Source organism: Sinocyclocheilus rhinocerous, unplaced genomic scaffold, assembly GCF_001515625.1.
Source record: "Sinocyclocheilus rhinocerous isolate Xijiao unplaced genomic scaffold, SAMN03320098_v1.1 scaffold1599, whole genome shotgun sequence".
Taxonomy (NCBI): Eukaryota; Metazoa; Chordata; class Actinopteri; order Cypriniformes; family Cyprinidae; genus Sinocyclocheilus; species Sinocyclocheilus rhinocerous.
In genome coordinates this window covers 125,925-149,407 of record NW_015662191.1, presented here as the reverse complement: position 1 = coordinate 149,407, position 23,483 = coordinate 125,925, and the positions used below count along the sequence as shown (strand labels likewise).

At 37.2% G+C, this 23,483-nt stretch overlaps 1 protein-coding gene across 1 annotated transcript in view; it reads left to right on the top strand.

Moving 5' to 3' along the window:
* The first annotated feature begins 1,565 nt into the window (after window positions 1-1,565).
* Window positions 1,566-23,483, top strand: part of mtor (mechanistic target of rapamycin kinase) — a 134,641-nt gene continuing 112,723 nt past the window's right edge. The window contains exons 1-19 of the mRNA XM_016538036.1: window positions 1,566-1,621; window positions 1,865-2,012; window positions 2,607-2,777; window positions 4,351-4,459; window positions 4,661-4,893; window positions 6,088-6,288; window positions 6,390-6,524; window positions 8,616-8,891; window positions 9,677-9,785; window positions 10,010-10,193; window positions 10,954-11,082; window positions 11,437-11,681; window positions 12,996-13,211; window positions 14,436-14,641; window positions 16,439-16,561; window positions 17,031-17,114; window positions 17,609-17,701; window positions 18,841-18,975; window positions 19,973-20,102. Coding sequence (XP_016393522.1) covers window positions 2,658-2,777; window positions 4,351-4,459; window positions 4,661-4,893; window positions 6,088-6,288; window positions 6,390-6,524; window positions 8,616-8,891; window positions 9,677-9,785; window positions 10,010-10,193; window positions 10,954-11,082; window positions 11,437-11,681; window positions 12,996-13,211; window positions 14,436-14,641; window positions 16,439-16,561; window positions 17,031-17,114; window positions 17,609-17,701; window positions 18,841-18,975; window positions 19,973-20,102 — 2,728 coding nt within the window. The 5' untranslated portion in view covers window positions 1,566-1,621; window positions 1,865-2,012; window positions 2,607-2,657. The remainder of the gene's footprint in view (window positions 1,622-1,864; window positions 2,013-2,606; window positions 2,778-4,350; window positions 4,460-4,660; window positions 4,894-6,087; window positions 6,289-6,389; window positions 6,525-8,615; window positions 8,892-9,676; window positions 9,786-10,009; window positions 10,194-10,953; window positions 11,083-11,436; window positions 11,682-12,995; window positions 13,212-14,435; window positions 14,642-16,438; window positions 16,562-17,030; window positions 17,115-17,608; window positions 17,702-18,840; window positions 18,976-19,972; window positions 20,103-23,483) is intronic.

The window sequence follows — 23,483 nt, the reverse complement described above, 5'->3', positions numbered from 1 at the left end:
GATGAGCTTTGTAAAAATCGACATGTTTCAGAAAGCCGGGGCATAGAGGAGCGTACAGTATGTACAGTATGTGGAAAATAATGTGTTTTTTGAACCTTAAACCACATAAACACATTTCATTACACCAAATACACAAAATAATGTTCTTTTTAGCAACATCATATGACCCCTTTAAGAGTCTCACGCAGGCGCAACACGCAGAGTAGTCTCGTTTTGTGTGAAAACATGAGGGTAATTATATGAAAGAATATATGATTTCATTATTTGTGTGAATGCATAGGAAACCGACTGTCTTCAGAAAAGTTTCGATGGCATTTGCTTTCTATCTCCCCTCCGTGTAATGCGTAATAAACATAATAAACATAATAAAGCAGTGTTTAGAAGCCCAGCTTTGGTTACAGAGGTTACCGTGGAAACAGCTCTATTCTGCTGTTCATAAGCGCCACCTGCTGTCAAACTGTGGATTTACAAATTCATTCAGTCTGCCATATTTTTGTTCAGACCCATGCGAAATCAGACCAAATTTTTGTTGTAAATCTTGTCGACGGAAAATAGGCTACCTTGTTATCAGAAGTGTTGAGATTTTTAGAAAGCACATTAGCTTTAACTGTTTATGGAGCAAATAAAATTAAATGTATCATTCTGACTCATCCTTATATATATATATACAGTAAGTATTGTATAACACTCAGCCTCTTTCATTTTTTTTTTAAAGTAGCTCCCGAATGAACTAAGGTTGGAGACCCCTGGTCTATGGGGCATGCTTTTACTGTGAAGTTATGATATTGGTCTTGCCAGCTATATCTCTCTCTTTTTCGTATTTTAGTCTTTTTGCAGTTAACTGACAGAGCCAGATCATAAACAGAAGGCATTTGCTTTAAGTGTCTAATAGAGTAAGACTGGGTGCTGCAGACTATTTAAGAGCCCTTGCTAGTTCATTGATTTATATATTGAATAAAGTGTAGGGTATTATATGTGGATGTTTTTGGTCCAGTAATTAAAACCTCTTTTCATTTTTTCCTTTCTGAATTTTGTGGTAGGATAGGAAGTGCCTCATACACAAATGGAAATATTGCCCCTGCAATCTTCATGAAATAATGTTTAAACCTCCTTCCGAATTAATCAGAAATGGCTGATCCGTCCAGCACTGAGAAAAGTAACAAGTACCATGTGACTATGCGGTCCATGTGCCGTCTGGACAATAATTTCACACCTGAATATTGTCAATAATAATAAACCTCTCTAGGATATTTATTATAGGACATTTATAATTTAGACACATCGTACCTCACCAATTCAACATTCGGGCCGGTAAGCCCCTCTTCTTTAAATGTTATGGTTCAAACACTAACTAAGCGTACTGGCTTGCTATCTTATCGTATTTCTATGCCATTACCGGTGTTATGCGCAATTTTAGTACGTATTTCTCGTATGTGAATTGGAATTTACGCCATGTTTCTTTCCGGCTTGAAACGCTTCCGTCTGAGCGAATGATTGGTTAAACTCTACAGTCAAGTGATTGTCTATTGGTGGAGGAGACGTCACTCATATCTTGTGCCTGCCCTCTGTGTTTGCAGTGTACGAGTGCATTAGTACATCTAGTGGAAAACCCTTTACACAAGTAAATATTGCATTTTTAATTACTGCTTTTCAAACATGTAATCCATTTAAATGTTCTGTTTGATATGACGTAAGCAGTTCACAGTCACTTGCTAAATTGATAGTTGTAGGTAGCACCTTTGGCTAACTAACTAACTAACCTAATTTATATGTCGATTCCATCCGCTATACGTGCTGTTATTGTGTTCTTCTATTATTCTGACGAATAACTCTGATCTACATGCTTTTCTCTTATTTTTATCAGAGGCAGGAGCTGTTGAGCATTCTTTAATAATGATAAAATTGCGTGGTATACAGCTGGGGTTAAAATATCTGAGCTGTGAGCTGTAAGAAGATTGTAGATTGAATCCTAGATCAAACACTTAACTTGGAAGTCTGGATCACTAATAATTGTAAGCTACTTCATTTGTATATGTATCTATTTAATGTGAATGTGAATGTTGCGGTGTAGTAGTGAAGATCTGAGCTAATAACTTTTACTGCAACGTTAGCCATTAGCATGAATGATCTTTGTTACGGTGTGAGCAGTTTGCTGACTCTGTCCAATAATGACCGTGTGTAATTTCATGAATTGACACTTATTTAACGGTTTGGGGGAACAGTGTCATTCAGATAGATGGAGGTGGGTCTTTAGATGCTTGGTGACAGTACTGTACATATTCTGTATATTCTGGCGTCAGCACCTTTACATGTAAAATGGCATTATCATCACCATTAAGTAATGCATACAGAATAACAGAATACTCCCACTTCACTATTTTTTGATGGTCTGTTCTACTTTTAATGGCGTTATGGCATTGCCTGATGAAATGTGCATTGTGCATATGTATTTTTCATAAAGGGATACTTAATGTAAAACAGTTTCTTAATTTCTGAAGTGTCGCCTCAAACAGCACTGCTTAGTAAAATATATTTATTGTAGTCTGGACATTAAGATCTATCATTTTTTTGCATTCCCTTAACACAGTTGTTTCTCATATTGGCAGGGTGTTTGAATTGCAGGCAGATCTACAGGCAGCTGCGTCCCAGCCGCCAGCATGTCTGGCACTGCCACAGTCCTGCAGCAGTTTGTGAGTGGCCTTAAGAGTCGAAATGAAGACACACGTGCCAAAGCTGCCAAAGACCTCCAGCATTATGTCACCACAGAACTAAGAGAGGTAAACTGTGCTACTTTGATCTTTGATCCAAGTATTTACATTTACATTAAGCTTCATCAGGAGAGTCAAAAGCATAACTTTGACAGAGTAATTTCTTGTTACCACACTTGTGTTACCACAGACAATCAAGTTATTTGTCCTGCAGTGTGTTTAAACAAACAAGAAAGGAAACATGTTTACAGTAAAAACACTAAAATAATGGAAGTGTAACTGCATGACCACACACCTTTGTGGATGTACTGCAAGCACTGCGAACAGGAATACTGCCTGAAGTTAATCAATTTAGTACTGTTAGGAGTATTATTCTGCTAGCCTGGTCCAACGATTCAGATTTTTACTTGCCCTGCCAAAATTTTTTACAAGCCCCACTGCAAGCAAAGAAAGAAAGAAAAAGAAAAAATAGTTGTTTTGGTTGGTTTTGACCCCTGTACACTCTTAAAAATAAAGGTGCTTAAAAGGTTCTTCACAAAGAACCATTCAGTCAAAGGTTCTTTAAAGAACCATCTATTTCTTACCTTTTTATAATCTGAAGAACCTTCTTTCGCCACAAAGAACCTTTTGTGAAACAGAAAGGTTCTTCAGATGTTAAAGGTTCTTAATGGAACCATTTAGACAAAAAAACGTTCTATGGCATCGTGAAGCACCTTTATTTTTAAGAGTGTAACCTTGTATTCTGATGTAGAGGTTATGACACCAACATTTTAGATACCAGTGAAATTTCATAATCCCAATTTCAGTGCCACAGCAAAACATGACAACAGCCTAACTATATAAAGTTCAAACCTTATTAAAGACAAAAAGTCATTAATAAACAAATAAAACATTTGACAAAAAATAGCACAAATGAATAGGAACAAACAAAGATACAAATAAAATAAACAGTGCTTTTTAGGAAGATCCAACAGTAGTATTCAGGAAAGAAATACTATAGAAATTCATCAATGTACTTATTATCAAATGTTAAATAAAACTGCATCGACTTCACTGTATATATTATGTATATATTAAATGACTAAATGTAAATATATTAAATATAGATTAGTTACATTAAATCTACAACATTTATTTAGTCAAGAACAGTGAGTGATTTTCGTTTCGTTAGTTTGTAATGACAGATAACAGCAGGCATATTAGGCTTCTGTCACTTAAAGAGCTAATGCACAGATCTAAAATATTGACACAGATGGTTTCAGTGATCTGATCACAAAATGTTTTAGATCCTGTTTTCATCTGCATTTAGTGCTGACCGCTTGTAATTCGATCATCAAAAACATTATAAATACAGGGAGATGCAGAATATGTATTTGCAAGTCCGCAATCAGTCCAGCTTTACACTGCTTGTAGTAGCACCTATGTGACATCAGTCTTTAAATTATCTACATTTGTGGCCTAGTAAATAACAACACGTGATCATTTGTAATTGATTAGTTGTAATTGATTAATTGAGCATATAATTTGCAGTGTTTAACTGAATTTTTGAAATCACTTGACAACATTACATTAAAGTACACTTAAATATAAATTATTGGGAAGAGTCATGTGTAGTGTGCATTGTTTTTGCTTCTGACTCAAGCTGAGCCAAGATGAAGCCACCACTTTCTATGATGAGCTGAACCACCACATATTCGAGTTGGTTTCCAGCTCAGATGTGAATGAGAAAAAAGGCGGTATCCTTGCCATAGGTGAGTATGAACCCAATGGCAAACGCTGTCTACTTTATTTTGTTATTTTTAATGAAGTATTGGAATATGTAAAGTAATGTGGCCTATTTTGCCAGATCTACCTATAATTTAGTTTTTAATTCCATTGAAAGTGACATGTCACCGTTGCATTGCTTGGTTTGAAGTGTTTTGTCAGTTATTGTGTTATGGCTGTTTCTCCAGTGAGCTTGATTGGTGTGGAAGGGGGAAATGCCACCCGTATCAGCCGTTTTGCCAACTACCTGCGCAACCTGCTTCCCTCCAGCGACTCAGTGGTCATGGAGATGGCCTCTAAGGCCATGGGTCACCTGTCCATGGCGGGAGACACCTTCACTGCGGAGTATGTGGAGTTTGAGGTGAAGAGAGCTCTAGAATGGCTGGGAGCAGACAGGAATGAGGGCAGACGGCATGCAGCGGTGCGTAGAAATACTTAACTGCATATTATATTGTCATGGTGAATTACAAGCAAACTGTTCGAATAGTAAAAATATTTTTTTTTCCAAAAATGAAACTTTTGTCACCATTTACTCACAGGTTTGTTCCAACATTTCTTTCTTCTGTCGAACACAAAAGAAAATATTTTGAAGAATGTTGGTAACCAAACAGTGGCTGGTAGCCATCAAATTCCATAGTATTTTTTCCCTACTGTGGAAGTCAATGGCTACCATCAACTGGTTACCAACATTCTTCAAAATGGCTTCTATTGTGTAACAGAAGAAAGAAAATCATACAGGTTTGTAACAACTTAAGGATGAGTAAATCATGACAGAATTTTCATTTTTGGGTCAGCTATCCCTTTATATGTTGTGCCGCTTATATGTTGTGATATACAGCGGGTAAAATAAGTATTGAACACGTCACCATTTCTCTCAGTAAATATATTTCTAAAGGTGCTTTTGACTTGAAATTTTCACCAGATGTCGGTAACAACCCAAGTAATCCATACATACAAAGAAAACAAAACAAATAAGTTCAGAAATTAAGTTCTGTGTAATAAAATGGAATGACCCAGGGAAAAAGTATTGAACACATGAAGAAAGGGAGGTGCAAAAAGGAATGGAAAGCCAAGACACCAGCAGAAATCTATCAGTAATTAGAAGGCAATCCTGCCCTAAATTAATATTAGCTGGTTTAGTCCCAACTGATGGCCTATAAAAAGGTGTCTCATGACCAACGTGTCACACAAGAAACATTTCATGATGGGTAAAAGGTTTTGATGTAAACAAGATCTTCTCCGCATTGATGTTCTCTTTTCCCGTTATATTTACGTAGCAACAACTCAGCAGCGCCGCATCTAGTGGCTTCAACCGGATAGGCTAAGAAAAACATTAAAATGCAACGACACTTACATCGTCATCGCATCTCATGCGCCACTGATAAGGCTGCCTCCTTAACGCACACCTAAAATTGTGGATTTTTATTTTAAATTCAACGAATATTTTAAATTCTAATTTTTTTTTGACAGCCCTACCTTATATTAGACTCTCTTACACTTGACTGTTTGTTACTGGTGGCTATTAGCTTCCTTAACAGTACTTCAGTGTGTTGTCTCTTTGCTCTTTTCTGTCTAATGTCAACTGAACCCCCTTTCCACTGTGTTTTTGTTTCAGGTGCTGGTTTTGCGAGAGCTCGCTGTTAGCGCACCCACATTCTTCTTCCAGCAGGTGCAGCCGTTTTTTGATAACATTTTCTATGCTGTGTGGGACTCCAAACAGGCGATCCGTGAGGGAGCAGTATCTGCACTCAGAGCCTGTCTGATCCTCACCACCCAGAGAGAGACCAAAGAGATGCAGAAACCACAGTGGTACAAGGTCAGAATTAAAACACCTTTAAATGTTTTTAAATATGTGCGTGTGTGTGTTATATGGGTATGGGCGCTCACACATTCCATGTATTTTGTTGTCATAAACAGCAAACATTTGAGGAAGCCGAGAAGGGTTTTGATGAGACTCTGGCTAAAGAGAAAGGCATGAATAAGGATGACCGTGTCCATGGAGCTCTACTGATTCTCAATGAACTGGTGCGAATAAGCAGTATGGAGGGAGAGGTAAGAGACTGCTCATGCTACTGGCAGCAGGACACATGTTTTGTGAGGTTTTGCTTGTTCTTTCTTTGTTCATTCTTTCATAGTTTTGATCAGTGCCGGCCCCCGTCCAACAGATGGTACAAGCGGTCACCTAGAGCTCCGCCTTAAGGGGAGGGCCCTGCGGCAGCGAGGTTGTCAATTTAATTTTCAACAGATCGGTGTTTGACATTCAAGGTACCGCAAGAGCTATGGAGAGCAGACAGTTCTGCATGCTTTCACATCGCTCTCGCGGTAGCTACTTTAATGTCCTAAACCAATCGGCGCGCAACTTCAAGCCGCACACACCTCTGACTGCATAACCAGGGCTGTGTACAGTGCGCCATGTGTGTCGAACATATGAAGAAATCAGTCTGTACGATTACAATTTACCTCAATAGAACGCATGCATGGGTTTTGCATGGGTTTGAGCCTGTTTACAAACCTGTTGTCTAACAAAGAGAACATTTAATGTCATGTTTTTGCTCATTTCATAACATAAGTCAAGTGTTTGAAACTTTGAAAGTGTTTGAAACATCACAGAATGAGGGAAAAAAACATTATTTTATATAGTATTCTATACAGTGATAAAGGCTGTTGATTATCATTGCATTATATATATAGTTTATTCATATACAAATACCAGAGATGGCTTGAAGAACAGAGATAAACCATTTAGTCGCAATCGTACAGGTATGTCTAAATTTTTCATCAGTTAAAACGTCTCTATCTGCTTTTTATTCAGCTAGGCGATAGCGTATGCCTTTGTCAATGTTAGGAATTTCCTGGAACGTCATATGATTTATGGCTTCTTTGAGTTATGGATTTTGCACTTATGGATTTACTGTGTGAGGGCGCCCTCCGGCTACCAGTATGCATGAAACATTATATTACATGTGTGCACTCACTAATGCTCGCAACACCTTATTTTGGGTAAAAATAGGAATAATAATACTTCTCTCTAAGTTTTTCTCCAGTGTAGAGGAGTTTTTTTCTCTCTCTCAGTGAATGCATAAGATGTCCTGACAAAAAAATTAAGAATTGTTTATTGCCAAAGATTTGTAATCATAATTTACTTTATAATAAATCCTTAGACCTCTAAACATTTATAGGCCTCCTACATGTTAACAGGTCATGCTGCAGTTTTCTGTAAAATATATTGATAATAATCATTATCAATAATTATTGTTTTGTTTAATGTTTTTATTTAGTTATAACAATAATCAGAATTAGTCATATTGATATATAAAAACAACATTTTTGGCCAAATTGTGCAGCCCTAAAAACAGGCACAACAAACTCTGTGTTCTTTATAATTTTCGATAAATAAAGAAAAAGAAAACCTTTCTTGTTACAGTTCATATTTTGTTGTCACGGTTCAGATTTTGGAATTCACTTAATATTGCCTCTCAGAATAATCTCTCGTAACGTCATAAAGTCTTGTTACACATTGATTCTATTTTTAATTTATTTGAAATGAAAGAATGATAGAGAGATTAAAGTAAAGTTGTGGTAGAAATGCAGTCCAAACGGTATCTTTCCAGAACCAAAAAAAAAAGGATATTTTGACTGCTGTATACATAATATTTATTGCTGTAGTATTAGTACTTGTTTTATAAATGCAATGATGCCCATGATCACAGACAGACTTGTCATATGAGGGAAAATTGAGCCACATTTAGTATTACGTTAAATAATTACAGATCCGGATCCGAATGTCTAATGCAATAAAGTTCTGTTCTCTTCGTCAAATTTCTATGAAAGTTTTTACACTAGTGGGGCCCATTTTCATTATCTTGCCTAGGGCCCCACAACCCTACAGGCCGGCACTGGTTTTGTTTTTTTGTTATTTGCTATTTTTGCTAGTTATTTTATAATTCATTTGTTTGATGTTTTATTTTTTTAGCCTGTTTATTTATTTATTCTTTTGTTTGTCTTTTCAGTTGTTTGTTTGCATTGTTTATTTTTATTACTTTCATTTTGTTTGATCTTTCAATCAAATATGACCTCACTCATTGCTTCAATGTGTTTATTCATTGTTTGATGCATTTTTTATTGGTTCTTTGATCCCTGCAGCGTATGAGAGAGGAAATGGAGGAGATTACACAGCAGCAGATGGTTCATGATAAGTATTGTAAGGAGCTGATGGGTTTCAGCACTAAACCTCGCCACATCACGCCCTTCACCAGCTTTCAGTCAGTGCAGCCACAGCAGTCCAATGCTCTGCTGGGGCTGCTGGGATATAGCACACCACAGGGCTTCCTAAGTTTTGGAGCTGCACCTGTTCCCTCCAAAAGCACGCTGGTGGAGAGCCGGTACTGCAGAGAACTGATGGAGGAGTGTTTTGACCAGGTGATCAGTGATCGCATTTACTACTGAAGAGGAAATAACTGTCTGTAGCTAGCTGGTCTCATAATAAGTGGTCCCAGTAGTGAAGTTTTGGAAGAAATTGTAGTATGCTTTTTTCCCCTCCTTTCGTTCTGTTTAGTCAGTGAATTTAGCGTGCGTTTCATGTCCATTAATGATAATTATTCTTCGAACAGTTCACTTCAGAAAAATAATATTTTATCCATTAAGGGAAAGCATAAGTATAATCGGACACAATTATTTGAATTAAGAAAATATTTTTCCTAGGTTTACAAAGGTTCTGTCCACTGTTACTAACTAAACAGCCTCCTGCAACAAAAAAACAAATTATGATTTATCACAATGCCATGTGAACAGTATTGTATAATTTTATTTTTGTCTGTAGTAGACATGTTAAACTCATTAGTGTACACCTCTCAAGCCTTTCTGCCAAAATTGCAATTAATTATTAAGGCTTATTTATGATAAATCTTTAGTGACCGTGCTGAGAAGATCACGTGAATATCTATAATGGTCCAACGTTTCCAAACCCTTAAGAGTGATTGTCCAGTTAACTTAGGATTTTTCAACATTGTTTTGATTTGTCAGATTTTACTTTATATATTTTTCAGGAATTAACCATATTGTCTAAATAACGTCTCTCTATAGTGTATCAGATTGAAGAGTTTGTTATAACTTTAGACATTTCTTGAAACTGTGCAACTGTGATCAGGGGAAGTTGACATTTCCCACAGCATCAAAGGATCTAATGTATTTTGTTGCTTTTGCAGGTGTGCCGTTGGGTGCTGAAATACAGGACCAGTAAGAATCCGCTCATTCAGATGACTATCCTAAACCTACTGCCCCGACTTGCTGCCTTCCAGCCTCACATTTTCACTGGTACACTTGCGATTACATCCCAGCCTTACTTCCAAAGCTGATGTTTGACTATTTCAATTATTATATATGTTTCCAGTTCAGTGACATTCAGATATTTTTAATTATTGCTGAAGTTTTCAAATACATTGTGGGCCGACTATGCATATTAGCCTTTTTTTTTTTTTTTGCTTCACTTTTTGCTGTATTGATTGGCTATATATTAAAGATTTTTCTTCTGCCCTCAGATCAGTATTTACAGGACACTATGGGGCACCTGCTGAGCTGCCTGAAGAAAGAGAAGGAGCGGATGGCAGCATTTCAAGCGTTGGGGCTGCTGGTGGTTGCTGTGAGGGCCGAAATTCAGCCCTACCTCAGCAAGATCCTGGAGATCATCAAAGCTGCACTGCCACCTAAAGACTTTGCACACAAGTAAGGACCTGCAACCATTCAAATCTAAACTTAGTTAGCGCACAGCTCAAATACATACTAGAGGCCTGCAAAAATGTAAGCTGTAAGCCACTAGAGGGAAGTGTTTTATTTTTACCACGGTTAAGCTGGTGACCCATACAGTTTAAGCAATTTATTGATTGTTTAAAAACTACTGAAACAGTATGAACAATGTTCAGTAAATTATTATTATTTTTAATTCCTACAATTAAGGTTCCCATAAAAATTGGTTCTCAAACTTTACTTTTTTGTGTTGAAGTATTTTCATTTGATGGCTTGACAAAAGTAATGAAGCCACTTTCAAAATGATCAAATACAGTTGTTTGTACATGATCAAGAGATTCCGACACTATGATTTATTATTTAATATTTATTTATTATAGTAGGCTTTAGACTGTATTTATAATTTAGAGTGTGGTGGAAGTTCTAATCTTGCATTTCCTGGCAAAGTAAGTCTGTACATTTTAACATGTATAAAATCAGATGATTTTGTCAACTCTTAGTAATAAGACAAATTGTTTGCTTTGCCTGTCAGCTTTTTGTCAGTGCCAAGTCACATGATCAAAGAGTAATATCAAATTTAGCTTATATGTGTTATGACTTTAAATGTGGCTCATCCAATCAGATTTTAAAACTATCCAAGTGTTGCTACTGTTTCACTACTAATGAAACCTTAAGAATGTTATGTATTTGATTTTCTTCTCTTTTTTTGCCCTCTGTCTCATGTTTTGTAATCTTTTAGGAGGCAGAAGACCATGCAGGTGGATGCTACTGTGTTCACTTGTATTAGTATGCTCTCCAGAGCTATGGGGCCTAGCATTCAACAGGATGTCAAAGAACTTCTCGAGCCCATGTTAGCTGTTGGTCTCAGGTACAGTAGGGGCTAGTGCTTTATTCTCAGTTTCACCTTCACTGGGCTGTAGTTTCTTGAGATGCAAACTCATAGATACAAATACAATATACACGATAATGAGATAATTAGTAAACATAGAGTGAGATAATTAATAAACATGAGGCACAATAAAAACAGATATATAGGCACAATATATATTTGTTTTCAAAACTAATTTGAAACAGTTAAGCATAAGCATAACCTTTAAACAAAAGGTTTTTTTAAGAGAAACATAAATGCAGTCGATTGTGCACAAACCTTTCACTAGCATTGTACATGCCAGAAGATTCGGGCATGATTTCCTGTGTAATCTTCTTTCTCTGTTCTTCCCAGTCCTGCTCTGACTGCAGTGCTATACGACCTGAGCAGGCAGATCCCACAGCTGAAGAAGGACATTCAGGATGGGCTGCTAAAAATGCTTTCTCTTGTGCTCATGCACAAGCCTCTGCGTCACCCCGGTATGCCCAAGGGCCTGGCGTACCAGCTGGCATCCCCCAGCCTGACTAATATCCCTGAGGCTAGTGACGTGGGCAGCATCACTTTGGCACTGCGTACTCTTGGCAGCTTTGAATTTGAAGGTACAGGTTTTTTTTTTTTTCTTCTCGGCTATAATGAAACACAATGAGCTTGCGATGAATGAATACTCCATGCTTAACATCAAATCAAATCAAATCAAATCAAATTTTATTTATATTGCACAAATAAAAACAACAGTAGTTGACCATTGTGCTGTACAAAAAGACAAAGGATAAATATCTAAAAAAGAGACAGAAATAATAAAAAGATCGCAAAGCAATGATGAAGGATTTACATCAAAAACCCAGAAAATTAAACTTTAAAAATCAAAGACAGTTGTAAGCCTGAGAGCAAAGGTAAGTTTTTAACTTAAACTTTTAAATTCAGACTCTGTGGAAATTAGTCTTATAGATAAAGGGAGACTATTCATTCCACAATTTGGACCAGCAATTGAAAAAGCTTGGTCACCCCTCGACTTAGATCTCGGAACCATTAGCAATCTTTGTTGAGATGACCTTCATAATCTAGCAGAGTTGTTTATACAACATATTTTGGAGCAAATCCATTCAGAGCTTTAAAAACAAAAAACAGAATTTTGAAATCAATTCTGTAACAAATCGGCAGCCAGTGCAAAGACTGTAATACTGGGGAAATATTATCATATTTCTGTCAAAGTCTGGCGGCTGCATTTTGAACCATCTGAAGACGACTAATATTGGATTGACTCATTCCAATATAAAGAGAATTACAATAGTCAAGTCTAGATGAAATGAATGCATGACGCACTCTCTCAAACTCTGCAAATGTTAAGAAACTCTTAGCTTTAGACAGTAATTTTAATTGGAAAAAACTAGATTGAAATACAGCATTTATCTGCCTATCAAATTTGAGGGCAGAATCAAAAATAACACCCAGGTTTTTCACAGAGGGTTTTACATGGGGAACCAAATCTCCCAGGTCACCATCCAAAGCACCTGGCACACCTGTGGGCCCAAACACAATAACCTCAGTAACATACATGTTAATGATCAGCTGTTGTGCTCAATGCTGCAAAAGCAAATAGTAAACAAGTAGCCTTGCTTTGATCCTTGTCATAGAGCGCTTACACGAATATACACAGGACTATTTGACAGCTGTTATATTCAAGAGATAAAAAGGGGAGTGAAATTTGCTTTGTCTTTTTATGCTAAACTTAAAATTATCATGATATTCCCTAAATTATTGCAATAATATTGCTATTCGATGCATTACCCGGCCCTACCCAGAACACCTTAACAAGTGCACAGCAATGCTCTGCAATGACTTTTGTATAGGCTAGCATTACTTACATTTTCTTCAGAAAATATTTTTTTCATTACTGTTCGGTTCATTTTCAGGTCACTCATTGACCCAGTTTGTGCGCCACTGTGCTGACTACTTCCTGAACAGTGAGCACAAGGAGATCCGCATGGAGGCAGCGCGCACCTGCTCGCGTCTGCTCACCCCCTCCATCCACCTGATCAGCGGCCACGGTCACGTGGTCAGTCAGACCGCTGTGCAGGTGGTGGCTGACGTTCTCAGCAAGTTACTGGTGGTTGGCATCACTGACCCAGGTGAGAGAGACAGCTGCTTAAATCCATGGTAGCTTATAGATTATGTACAGTATATGCACATTTCTCTAAGTTTATGCTCATAAAATTGGTCTATAAGTTGAATTAAATTAAATGAAGGCATGCAAATATCTGTATACCCTTCAATAAATTCAACAAACATTGAGAACCTTTTTACTTAAATTAGTTGTTGTCTAACATAACTAGTTGTACTAGTTTTACTGCTCAGTAGCTTGCAAAATAGTCTTAAAAACCATTCAGTATCACCCACGCTTACTTCTTTCAATTGATTGTACAAGTTCACGAATCACTACAAATTGCCACATCTATATGAATGACCTTGAGTCATGTTTGATGCGTCTCACTGTATGAGATTAAGTTCTCATATCTTTTGCCAGCTCTTAGACACTTGCATGCCATTTTCTTGCTCTTCTCTAAGAAAACATCACTCTTCACAAAATGAAAGCCTGATTATTTCAGGGAGCTTGTTAACTTATAAGTCCATTCTTTTAAAAATTTATTTTTGCTACACTATGTTCACACTTAAAACAATGATTTGGTAATCCTTTTCTTTCTTTCTTTTTTTTTGCAAAGAATTAAGTCTCCCTGACAATTCTTGTCAATGGAAAGTGGAAAGTGGTTTCATTGTTTTAGCATTAAAGGAATAGTTCACCTCAAAAAATAAAAATTCTGTCATCATTTACTCACCCTCATGCTGCTCCAAAACTGTATAAGTTCATAGTATTTTTTTCCCTACTATGGAAGTCAATGGAGGCCAACAACTGTTTGATTACCAGCATTCTTCAAAACATCTTCTTTTGTGTTCATCATAAGAAAAACTTAATACAGTTTTGGAGCAACATGAGGGTGAGTAAATGATGACAGAATTTTTATTTTTGAGGTGAACTATTCCTTTAAGTCTGAGAATTGTTCAAATGACTGTGAAATGCTTTAATTGTCAAGAAATTATTCTTATTCAAATTGTTTTGGTTCACCTGTTGATCATTGGATCATTGGAAATGTTTTATTACGTTTTATTTTGTACATTTCTGGAGGGTGTATTCATTTTTGCAACATAACATTTTATCAGTTTGATAAGAAACTCTTACTTCTTGATTAATATTGACACGCTTTGTTGGTAACTGATCAACCAGACTGTATGGAACATTATATCTTTAAGTTTTGGGTGTACTGATTTATGTATATGTAACTTCCTGTGACTTCTAGACCCTGATATTCGATACTGTGTGCTGGCGTCCCTGGACGAGCGCTTTGATGCCCACCTGGCACAAGCAGAGAACCTCCAAGCTCTATTTGTGGCGCTTAATGATGAAGTGTTTGAGATCCGTGAACTGGCCATCTGCACTATCGGCCGTCTCAGCAGTATGAACCCTGCATTTGTTATGCCCTTTCTGCGCAAGATGCTCATTCAGGTATTTGCTCGTTTTACAGCACTTGGCTATGTTTGAAATAGCATTCCACTACTCATACTCATATGTGACCCTGGAGCACAAAACCAGTCTTAAGTCGCTGGGGTATATTTGTAGCAATAGCCAAAAATACATTGTATGGGTCAAAATGATTGATTTTTCTTTTATGCCAAAAATCATTAGGCTATTAAGTAAAGATCATGTTCCATGAAGATATTTTGTAAATTTCCTACCGTAAATATATCAAAACTTAATTTTTGATTAGTAATATGCATTGCTAAGAACTTCATTTGGACAACTTTAAAGGCAATTTTCTCAATATTTAGATTTTTTTGCACCCTCAGATTCCAGATTTTCAAATAGTTGTATCTCGGCCAAATATTGTCCGATCCTAACAAACCATACATCAATGGAAAGCTTATTTATTCAGCTTTCAGGTGATGCATAAATCTCAATTTTGAAAAATTGACACTTATGACTGGTATTTGAAATATCAGGGCTTCAGACTAACATCTCACATGTGAGACTAAACCACTGATCATAATTTACTGGGTATTGTAAGGAAAATAATGCAGAAGTGGAAGTTTAAGCACCGGCCAAAAGTGTGCTTAGCAATTGTAAATGTCACTGTTTACTACATTAAATCTATAGAAAAAGCTTTCTGTCTTCTTAGTGCATGGTACGGTGTGATTTCTCCTGTTTATTTGGAATTTCCTGGATCTTAAAGCACTGTCTAATAATGGTGTCACTTGGTCATGACTGGCCCACAAGTAAACACACCTGCTCTGTCCATTGGATCGCTCTGATCATTGTGCATTATTCAAACAGATAGTGCTGTTGCATTTTTGCTGTTTGCTTGTGGAGTGTTTATGGTTTAATATTTCTCATATATCAACTAAAATCAAAGAGAGTTGGCCAACTTAGTAGTCTCACTGACAGGAGAAATAATCGCAAAATGCCATTATTTGGTGAACCTCTGGAGTCCTGAGTACATATCTGTTCGCATGAAATACCCAGATGACCTACTACATTTGACAAAGTATACAGTGGAGCAAACTTAGTGCTGAGCACTTTCTGAATACCACAGTGCACACTTCATCGTTACATAGGAAAATATAAGTACGTTTTAAAGGTCGTACTTTATCAACCCCAAACCAACCACATAAATATTACTAAATGAAAAAGGGCACACAGTTACAAGAACCTTCCTGAAGTACCCCCATCCCCCAATACAATAGTGTTAGATAGATAGATAGATAGATAGATAGATAGCAGGGCAAATTACATCAATATTTAAGTTGGAGAGAAAGCTATTGCAGCATTTTTAAACACATCTTGTTGTTTCTTTAGACAGAATATGACCATAGTAAGATACTTATTGAATCCACACAGAAGTAGTAGATGGCTTAGGGAGTTAAAATAGGTATTGAAAAAGGTCAGGTAATGCATTGTGGGCTACAGCATTTCACACATTGTTCTTTTTATGTATATATAGACTTCATACTGTGCACAGTGTACATAAGATGTACACTGCAAAATTGTTAAGAGAAGCTGTAGCCGTTTTTCTCAACCACCAACAGGTGGCAGTCAGTAAATATTTTTCTGCTGAAATGTCTGCTCTTTTGTTTCACTGCAGCTCTAGTCAGCCTGGCCTGACTCTGTTTCCCATCAACAAATTCACTTTTTTTTCTGTTGACTAGCAACTTATGCATATTGTATGGAAAACTTTACATTTTCTGAGTGCTACTGCCCTCTCACTGCCCTCTGTGGTACTTTCCAATACAATAAAACCCCTTCCAGATCCTTACTGAGTTGGAACATAGTGGCGTGGGCCGAAACAAAGAACAGAGCGCCCGCATGCTGGGTCACCTGGTGTCTAATGCCCCCCGACTCATCCGCCCATACATGGAGCCCATTCTCAAGGTACCCTCACTTCCTCTGTTCTCTTCACGTGTTTTGGGGGTTGTTGTCAAATGTGTTGTAACCTTCAGTAACAGGAAGTTTATTTGTTTGTACTTGGATAATAGCCATAGGTGAGATTCCAAAAGTGTTCCGGCTGATGTTATACATGTTCGTTTCAGAATGAAGGTTTAATCTTTCGTGGTTTAATCCACAGCATGAACTTGGATCTTGAAGTGCCCTGTAAACATTATTTTCACATATTTTTAGATAGTTTCTGTAAAACGAACTAAACACACAGGCTTTCATTAGAAAAGAGAAAAATATGCCCGGTAATATGATGCATTGTATATATATTATGTAGGATTGGTCAGTAATGTTTTGTAAAGCAGTGCTTAGCAAAAGATCAATTACTGACTCATTCACATAATAATGTGTTGTTAAAGATAAACCCTTTTCATCATGTATTTTTCCAATTCTGTTCTTCACACAGGCCCTCATCTTGAAGCTGAAAGATCCCGATCCAAACCCTGGAGTCGTTATCTGTGTTTTAGCAACTATTGGAGAACTTGCTCAGGTAACGGATCATTTCCTAGCCTGAACTTTTGAAGTCATCTACAGGACCTTTCAGATGACCAGATCTTCCTTCCTACTGCACACTATTTAGGAAACCTTCAGGAGAAGCATCAGAGTAGCTCTGTGCAGGAGAGAGTTGGGAATGCAAGCATAGAGATAAAATATTTGTGGACAACTGGTTGAAGAAGGTGTAGCGAAGATTGAAAGAGAGGAACTGATTTTTTTCAGAAACAAAATATATAGTTATATGTGACTACAATGTTCGGTATTAAAGAATGTATTAGAGCCAACTGAATGAGCGCTAATAAGAATAGAGCAGTCTTAAGGGCAAGTGCTGTTGCTTTTTTTTACCAGCAGTTTTTTCCAGATACTGGAGTTTTATTTTATTTGCATTTAAAATTACATTACACTCAAAATCAAGTCAACGCTGAAAGGTCATTTAATTTGATCAGTTGCAATGCTGTTAAGTGTGTCTGTTTCTTTAATTTGTACCAGGTGAGTGGACTGGAGATGAGGAAATGGATGGATGAGCTGTTCCCTATTATTATGGACATGCTGCAGGACTCATCTTCATTAGCTAAGAGACAGGTTTGCTCATTCCCATGTTAAACTTTTGGTCCATCGTTATTTTTAATTTTTTTAGTTTGGTAATGTGATCTGAGATTTGGCAATATTATTAACCTTAGTGAAGTTAAACCAAAGTCTTTCAATCCTGTTTCAGCAAATTGAGTTAGTATGTTTTGTGTGTACATTTTGACTTGTTTTACATTTTGACAGATTTGTATTTTTACACACATCTATTTTCCTCCTTGTGTGAAGCAATTTGTTTTTTTGTCTTTTGCAAAGCAATATATGGGTAATGAAAAGCACTCTCCTTTCCACTTTCCTCCGTAACGACAGTGGAAACATTCTGACATACTTGTGTATTTCAGTAATATTTGGAGGCACTCTAGAGTGCATGCTTTTATTCTGAAAGGTTTTACAGTACTGTTATGAGGTGCAGTCAAATGTCCTTAACGTTTACACAACTTTACACAAGGCTTTCTTTCTTGGTATGACGTTGTCAGGTTCTGCTTTAGCAATCAGGGGTGTTATAGAGTTTGGATGATTTAGGTTAGTTTTAGGTTACCCGAGGTTCACAGAAGCTCATGTAACTAAATACTTTACCTGCTCTGAACTGTGTCTGGGGCTTTATTTGACTTTCTGGATCAATCTTAAAAGTCGTTTTCTCAATAAAACAGCTTAAATGTACAGTGCACTGGTGCACCCAGTAATTTTTCCTCATTAAAAACAATCTAATAAAACTAATAAATGGATAGTGAAGCTAATTTAATGATGCAGCATTTAGGAGTGTTAAAGAGCAAATACAAATCACATTACAATAAATAAAATAGACAAAATGCACAAGAACACCTATCCAGATGGCCGATTCCCTGACATTATTCAATTTAAAAATTCCTCTTCTATGAGCACTTAGAAAATTATCCTACAGAAAATAAATATATAAATAAATAAAAACGAAACTATTCTTATTTCCCTCTTTTCTTTGTTTTCTACTATTCTGGACTATGATTGCAACTCTTATTGCTAGCACTTTATTATTGAATCCTTTTTTAAAAATTGCTTGTTGTATTCCTCATTTATAAGTCACTTTGTATAAAAGCACCTGCTAAATGAACAAATGTTAATGTACACAATAACACACTGATCATCTTCTCTCCCACTAGGTGGCACTTTGGACTCTGGGTCAACAAGTAGCCAGTACTGGGTATGTGGTGGAGCCATACAGGAAGTATCCGTCTCTACTGGAGGTGCTACTCAACTTCCTGAAGACAGAACAGAACCAGGGGATTAGGAGAGAGGTACTGAATTCTGCTCCTGTCATTGAACGCCAGTTTCCACGAATGTGGGTGCAACAGTTGTTTGAAAGGAAGTGCTTCAGACAGTTCCACCTCACGTCTAGGTTTAGTTATTTTCTAGCAATGATTATTAAATGACCTTAAAAAAGGAAGAAAATTTGTGCAATAAAATAAAGCAAATGGATATTATTTACATATGAAGCTTAAATTAAGCTCATTCAGTGGGGGTTTGCTAGTTTGGGACCAAATGTTGTTTTGTAGTTGTTAAACTGATGCTTTTCCATAATTTACAGAGATTTTTTTGTTTTATTTATTGAGCTAGGTGAATGCAGTCAGCACAATTTTTACAAAAATGTAAAAAAATATATACTTTTTTTACACTTTTAATTTTTTATTTATTTGTATTTTTGTATACTTTTTTAATGGGGGAAACTAAGCAGTAACATGGGTGTATGCAAAATGAGACAGCTAAAAACTAAGTTTTTGGTAATTATAGTTAATCTTTAAATTTTTTTTGTAAAAAAACAGTCAAACAGTTCTTTCCAAAAGATGACACTGTTGTGTGATCATTTTTAGTGCTTATACAAGAGTGTACATGCATTTGATGAGCTTAAAACTATATGTTATCTAACTACTTATCTATGTTAGATAGAACATCGGATCAATGAAACATGGGATTTGTTTCAAACATTTTGTGGAACACCTCTGTAGGCAGCATACAAAGGTAGGAAGGCAACATGCTCAGGATGTGAAATGTCTGAATCTAATGCCCATGTCACATCCTGCTCATGTTGCCTTCCTAACTCCATATGCTGCCTGCAATTTATACCCTAGAACAGTGATTCCCAACCATGTTCCAGGAGTATCCCAACACTGTCTACTTAATCAAACAGATCTACAGTAATTCAACTCATCAGCTTATTAGTTGGGAACCACTGCTCTTGAATATGAAACCTTTTGCATTTTTAAACAGGCTTTGTGGTTCTGTTCCCTTGGTTAGGCCATACGTGTGTTAGGTCTACTTGGAGCTCTGGATCCCTACAAACACAAGGTGAACATCGGTATGATTGACCAGTCTCGTGATGCTTCAGCCGTCAGCCTCTCAGAGTCCAAGTCCAGCCAGGATTCAGGTAATCAGACACACCTGTATACTTGTTTGAGCATGCATGCCTAGACACAGTGGGCTCTAATCACGCTAATGTGAGTTCACATCAACACAATTAATTACAGATGCACAGAAGATTTTGCCCATCTAACACAGGCATTCTCCAGAGCAAACAGAGCACATCTTCATACACAAATTTCCCTTTCCAAAGACAGAGCCAGAACTCCTGGGTAGCGTGCTCTCACATGTTGGCTCAGATTGTTTGGCCTTTCACAAAGCTTTGTACACATTTCATCCTTTTCTTTGTGACTTTCTCTTCGGAAATGTTTTTGCAAGTCCATACACTGCCTGTGTACACAATGTCTTTTAAAAGTAGGATTAAAATAGATCAGATTACAGTGCCGTTTTCATTACAGTCCCACTCGTTTCCCACCCACACCATCTTTTTTCTCATTTAATTTGCATGTGTGCAGAAGTCAGAACAAACAGTTCTCAATTATCAAATAAAGACGTTTCCTTTCCCACTGTTGTGAACACAGTGTCCAAGTACAATGTGTCCACTATTCCTCAGTCCAGAGTCAAAAAATTTTTTATTTATTTTTTTAATACCAGTTAACAGCATCGTGGCATATCGTTAGTTACCACAGGAAATTATCTTGTAATATTATATTATTGTTATTATTATGGAAGTTTGTGGGACATTCTGAATTCTGGAGTATAAAAAGCAAAAATAGGTAAAAGCAGAAATATGAAGCCTATATTTTCATTGAAGCGTGTTTGTAATATTTTTCTGTACAAACGTGTTAAATTAGTCTAAATCATCATTATTGGGGTCATACTACTGTAGATGGATGAACTTGTAGTAAAACCGAGGGTTCAAGTTAATTGAGTTAACAAAATGCTGCTACTGAAGGGTTTGGGACTGTGCAAGGTCTTGAGGTGAAACAGAAATACTTTTCATGCAATGCTTTTTGTATTGCTTAATGCAGCGCCTGTATGTACACGAATAAAGTTAAAAATAAATCATTACTATTTAAATAACAAAGTGGGGTCTATATTTGTAAGCTTTATTTTGAAAAGCATGACAATATAACATTGAGATAACATAAAAAAAAAGTTTTTACTAATAAATTAACAGATTTAAGAGCATTGGCGAAACTGAAGGTGTCCGAATAAACACTAAACATGAATGAAATGTGAATCTGGCCAATTGTGAAACGCATGTCATCATCAGAGCTTGTGTGGCCACTCTGGAGAAGTTGCTCTCAAATTGTTTTTGCAGTACTTAGATGGGCATATGTCCCATAATCACATAATGGGACATATGTCACAAGTCGGACAAAATATTTAACAGCATGCACTGCTTCAAATCAGATGCACCGCAGTCGAACACACCTATTTACTTTTGACTGCCTTAAAAATATTCTGTAGTTTCATGAGCAAAGATAGAAGATTGGGTAGGTCATTAAAGCTTCTTATGTCTTTGCCTCTGGCCTCAGAGTATCAGAGTCCACCAGCTCAGACCTTCATCTACTGTTACGCAGCAGAGAGAATGAATAGTTTTAACAGCAGGGCCTCATAAAGAAGCGTGCTGCAGGAAGTGTGGATATCTCCCGAGTGATGCTTTAGGGATAAAGTACAGGTTACCGTCTGGGGCGCAACTCTGTCTGGGTCTGCACTTTTTCTCTAGTCCCACTTTGAGAAAACTCTCCTTACAGGCAGAGAACTGCCTGCTGGCCCTCTTATTGCAATAATAGAGCAATGGGAAGTTTTATGAGATGAAGGTGAGCTCTGTGAGTGATGATGTTAATGGTAGACAGAAAAAAAGTGTACGTAGCTGTCAGGATATTGAATCATTTTGGTCAGTAGCTTTCTTAGAAGACTTTTATTACTGGTATTTTATTTCTTTAATACAAATGCATAATATGAGACTCATGTGAGGACAGAAGAAAACTGAGAAAGACTGAATCCATAAGAACTTTGGCAGCCTTTCTAAAATTATTGGAGGAATCTATTTGCGAAGCTACAGTACTGTGAAACATTTAGGCGCTTGTGTAAAAATGATGTGAAGATGTTTTCAAAAATAATGTTGTTACTTCAGTTAACTTCTATTTACTAAATCACTTCAATATCTGGTATGACCACTAGGGCTGGGTGTGACGAGTGGGGGCGGGGCCGAGAGCCGTGGGAACGGAGCGAGGCCGGTGGAGTAATTGATAATGAGCGACACCTGCACCACTCACCGGTCTCGAGTCTCACTGGGTATCGTTCAAAAATTTCCGATACCGATACCTTGACTTCGATACCGGTGCAGGCTTATTGGCTCACTAACGCTGATGAGATTAACCCCTTAGGTATCGAAATTTGGTACCGAATGACGAGACGTTTTTCGATACTCGATGGTATCGAGGCAATTCGGTCGGTGCCTAAAAAGTATCGAACTCGATACCCAGCCCTAATGACCACCTCCTGCCTTAAAACAGCTTTTGTTCAAGGTACATTTGCACACAGTTAGCTTTGCAGGTAGATTACTGCAAATCATCTTGGAAATGTTACCATTTCTTTTGAATTTAGTCTATCACAGTCTTTTCATGTACTGACTTGACTGACTAGTACAGGAAAGACTGTCAGAATATTTTTTTGGTATAATATTCTGCCCAGATCGGGGGAAGAATGCATATTTGAAGCTAACAAAACATCATGAAAAGCATATGGTTCTGGCCGTCTTTATGCGCTTTATATTACCATAATGGTCCTAATAAGTGTGCAGACTGTTTTCTTTGCAACTGGCTTGACGGGAGTTCAGCACTCTGCGTCTCGTTTTTAATGCACAGTGTATTTTAAATAGTTCTTTTTTTAAAGAGTCTGTCTGTTGCATTCATTTCCGTCTTTCATGCACGCTCTCTAAAGCGAATGAGTGAGTGGTCACAGGAGACGCATGTTAACAACAGGTAGAAACAGCAACGTGTCTTGGCTGACCACTTGTGATCAGATCTCCGACAATTTATATTAATACCGGGTGGAAACACAGGTCCTTAGACACCTAGGGTTGGGTACCGAAACCCGGTACCATATGGCACCGGTACCTATGTAACCGGTATGTACTAGAACCGAATCCGAACGCAGATTTCGGTGCCTCATTTCGGTGCCATGCCTGAGCGATCGATTGAAATATTTGTCCTCTGGTTCTCCGAAACGGACGTAAGAAGCATCATCACTGGCACCGCATGTGAAAAATTATTTCCAGACTGAAAAAATGCACGTGAACTCAAGTAGGAAAGCTCTAATAATACAAATCCAACAAATCTTTGTAGTAACAAGAGTGTCCATGTTGTTTTCACATTCCGACTCAGGAAATGAGAGCATCCGAGGAGCGCGTGAATGCAGCAATTACACTTGCTCTGAT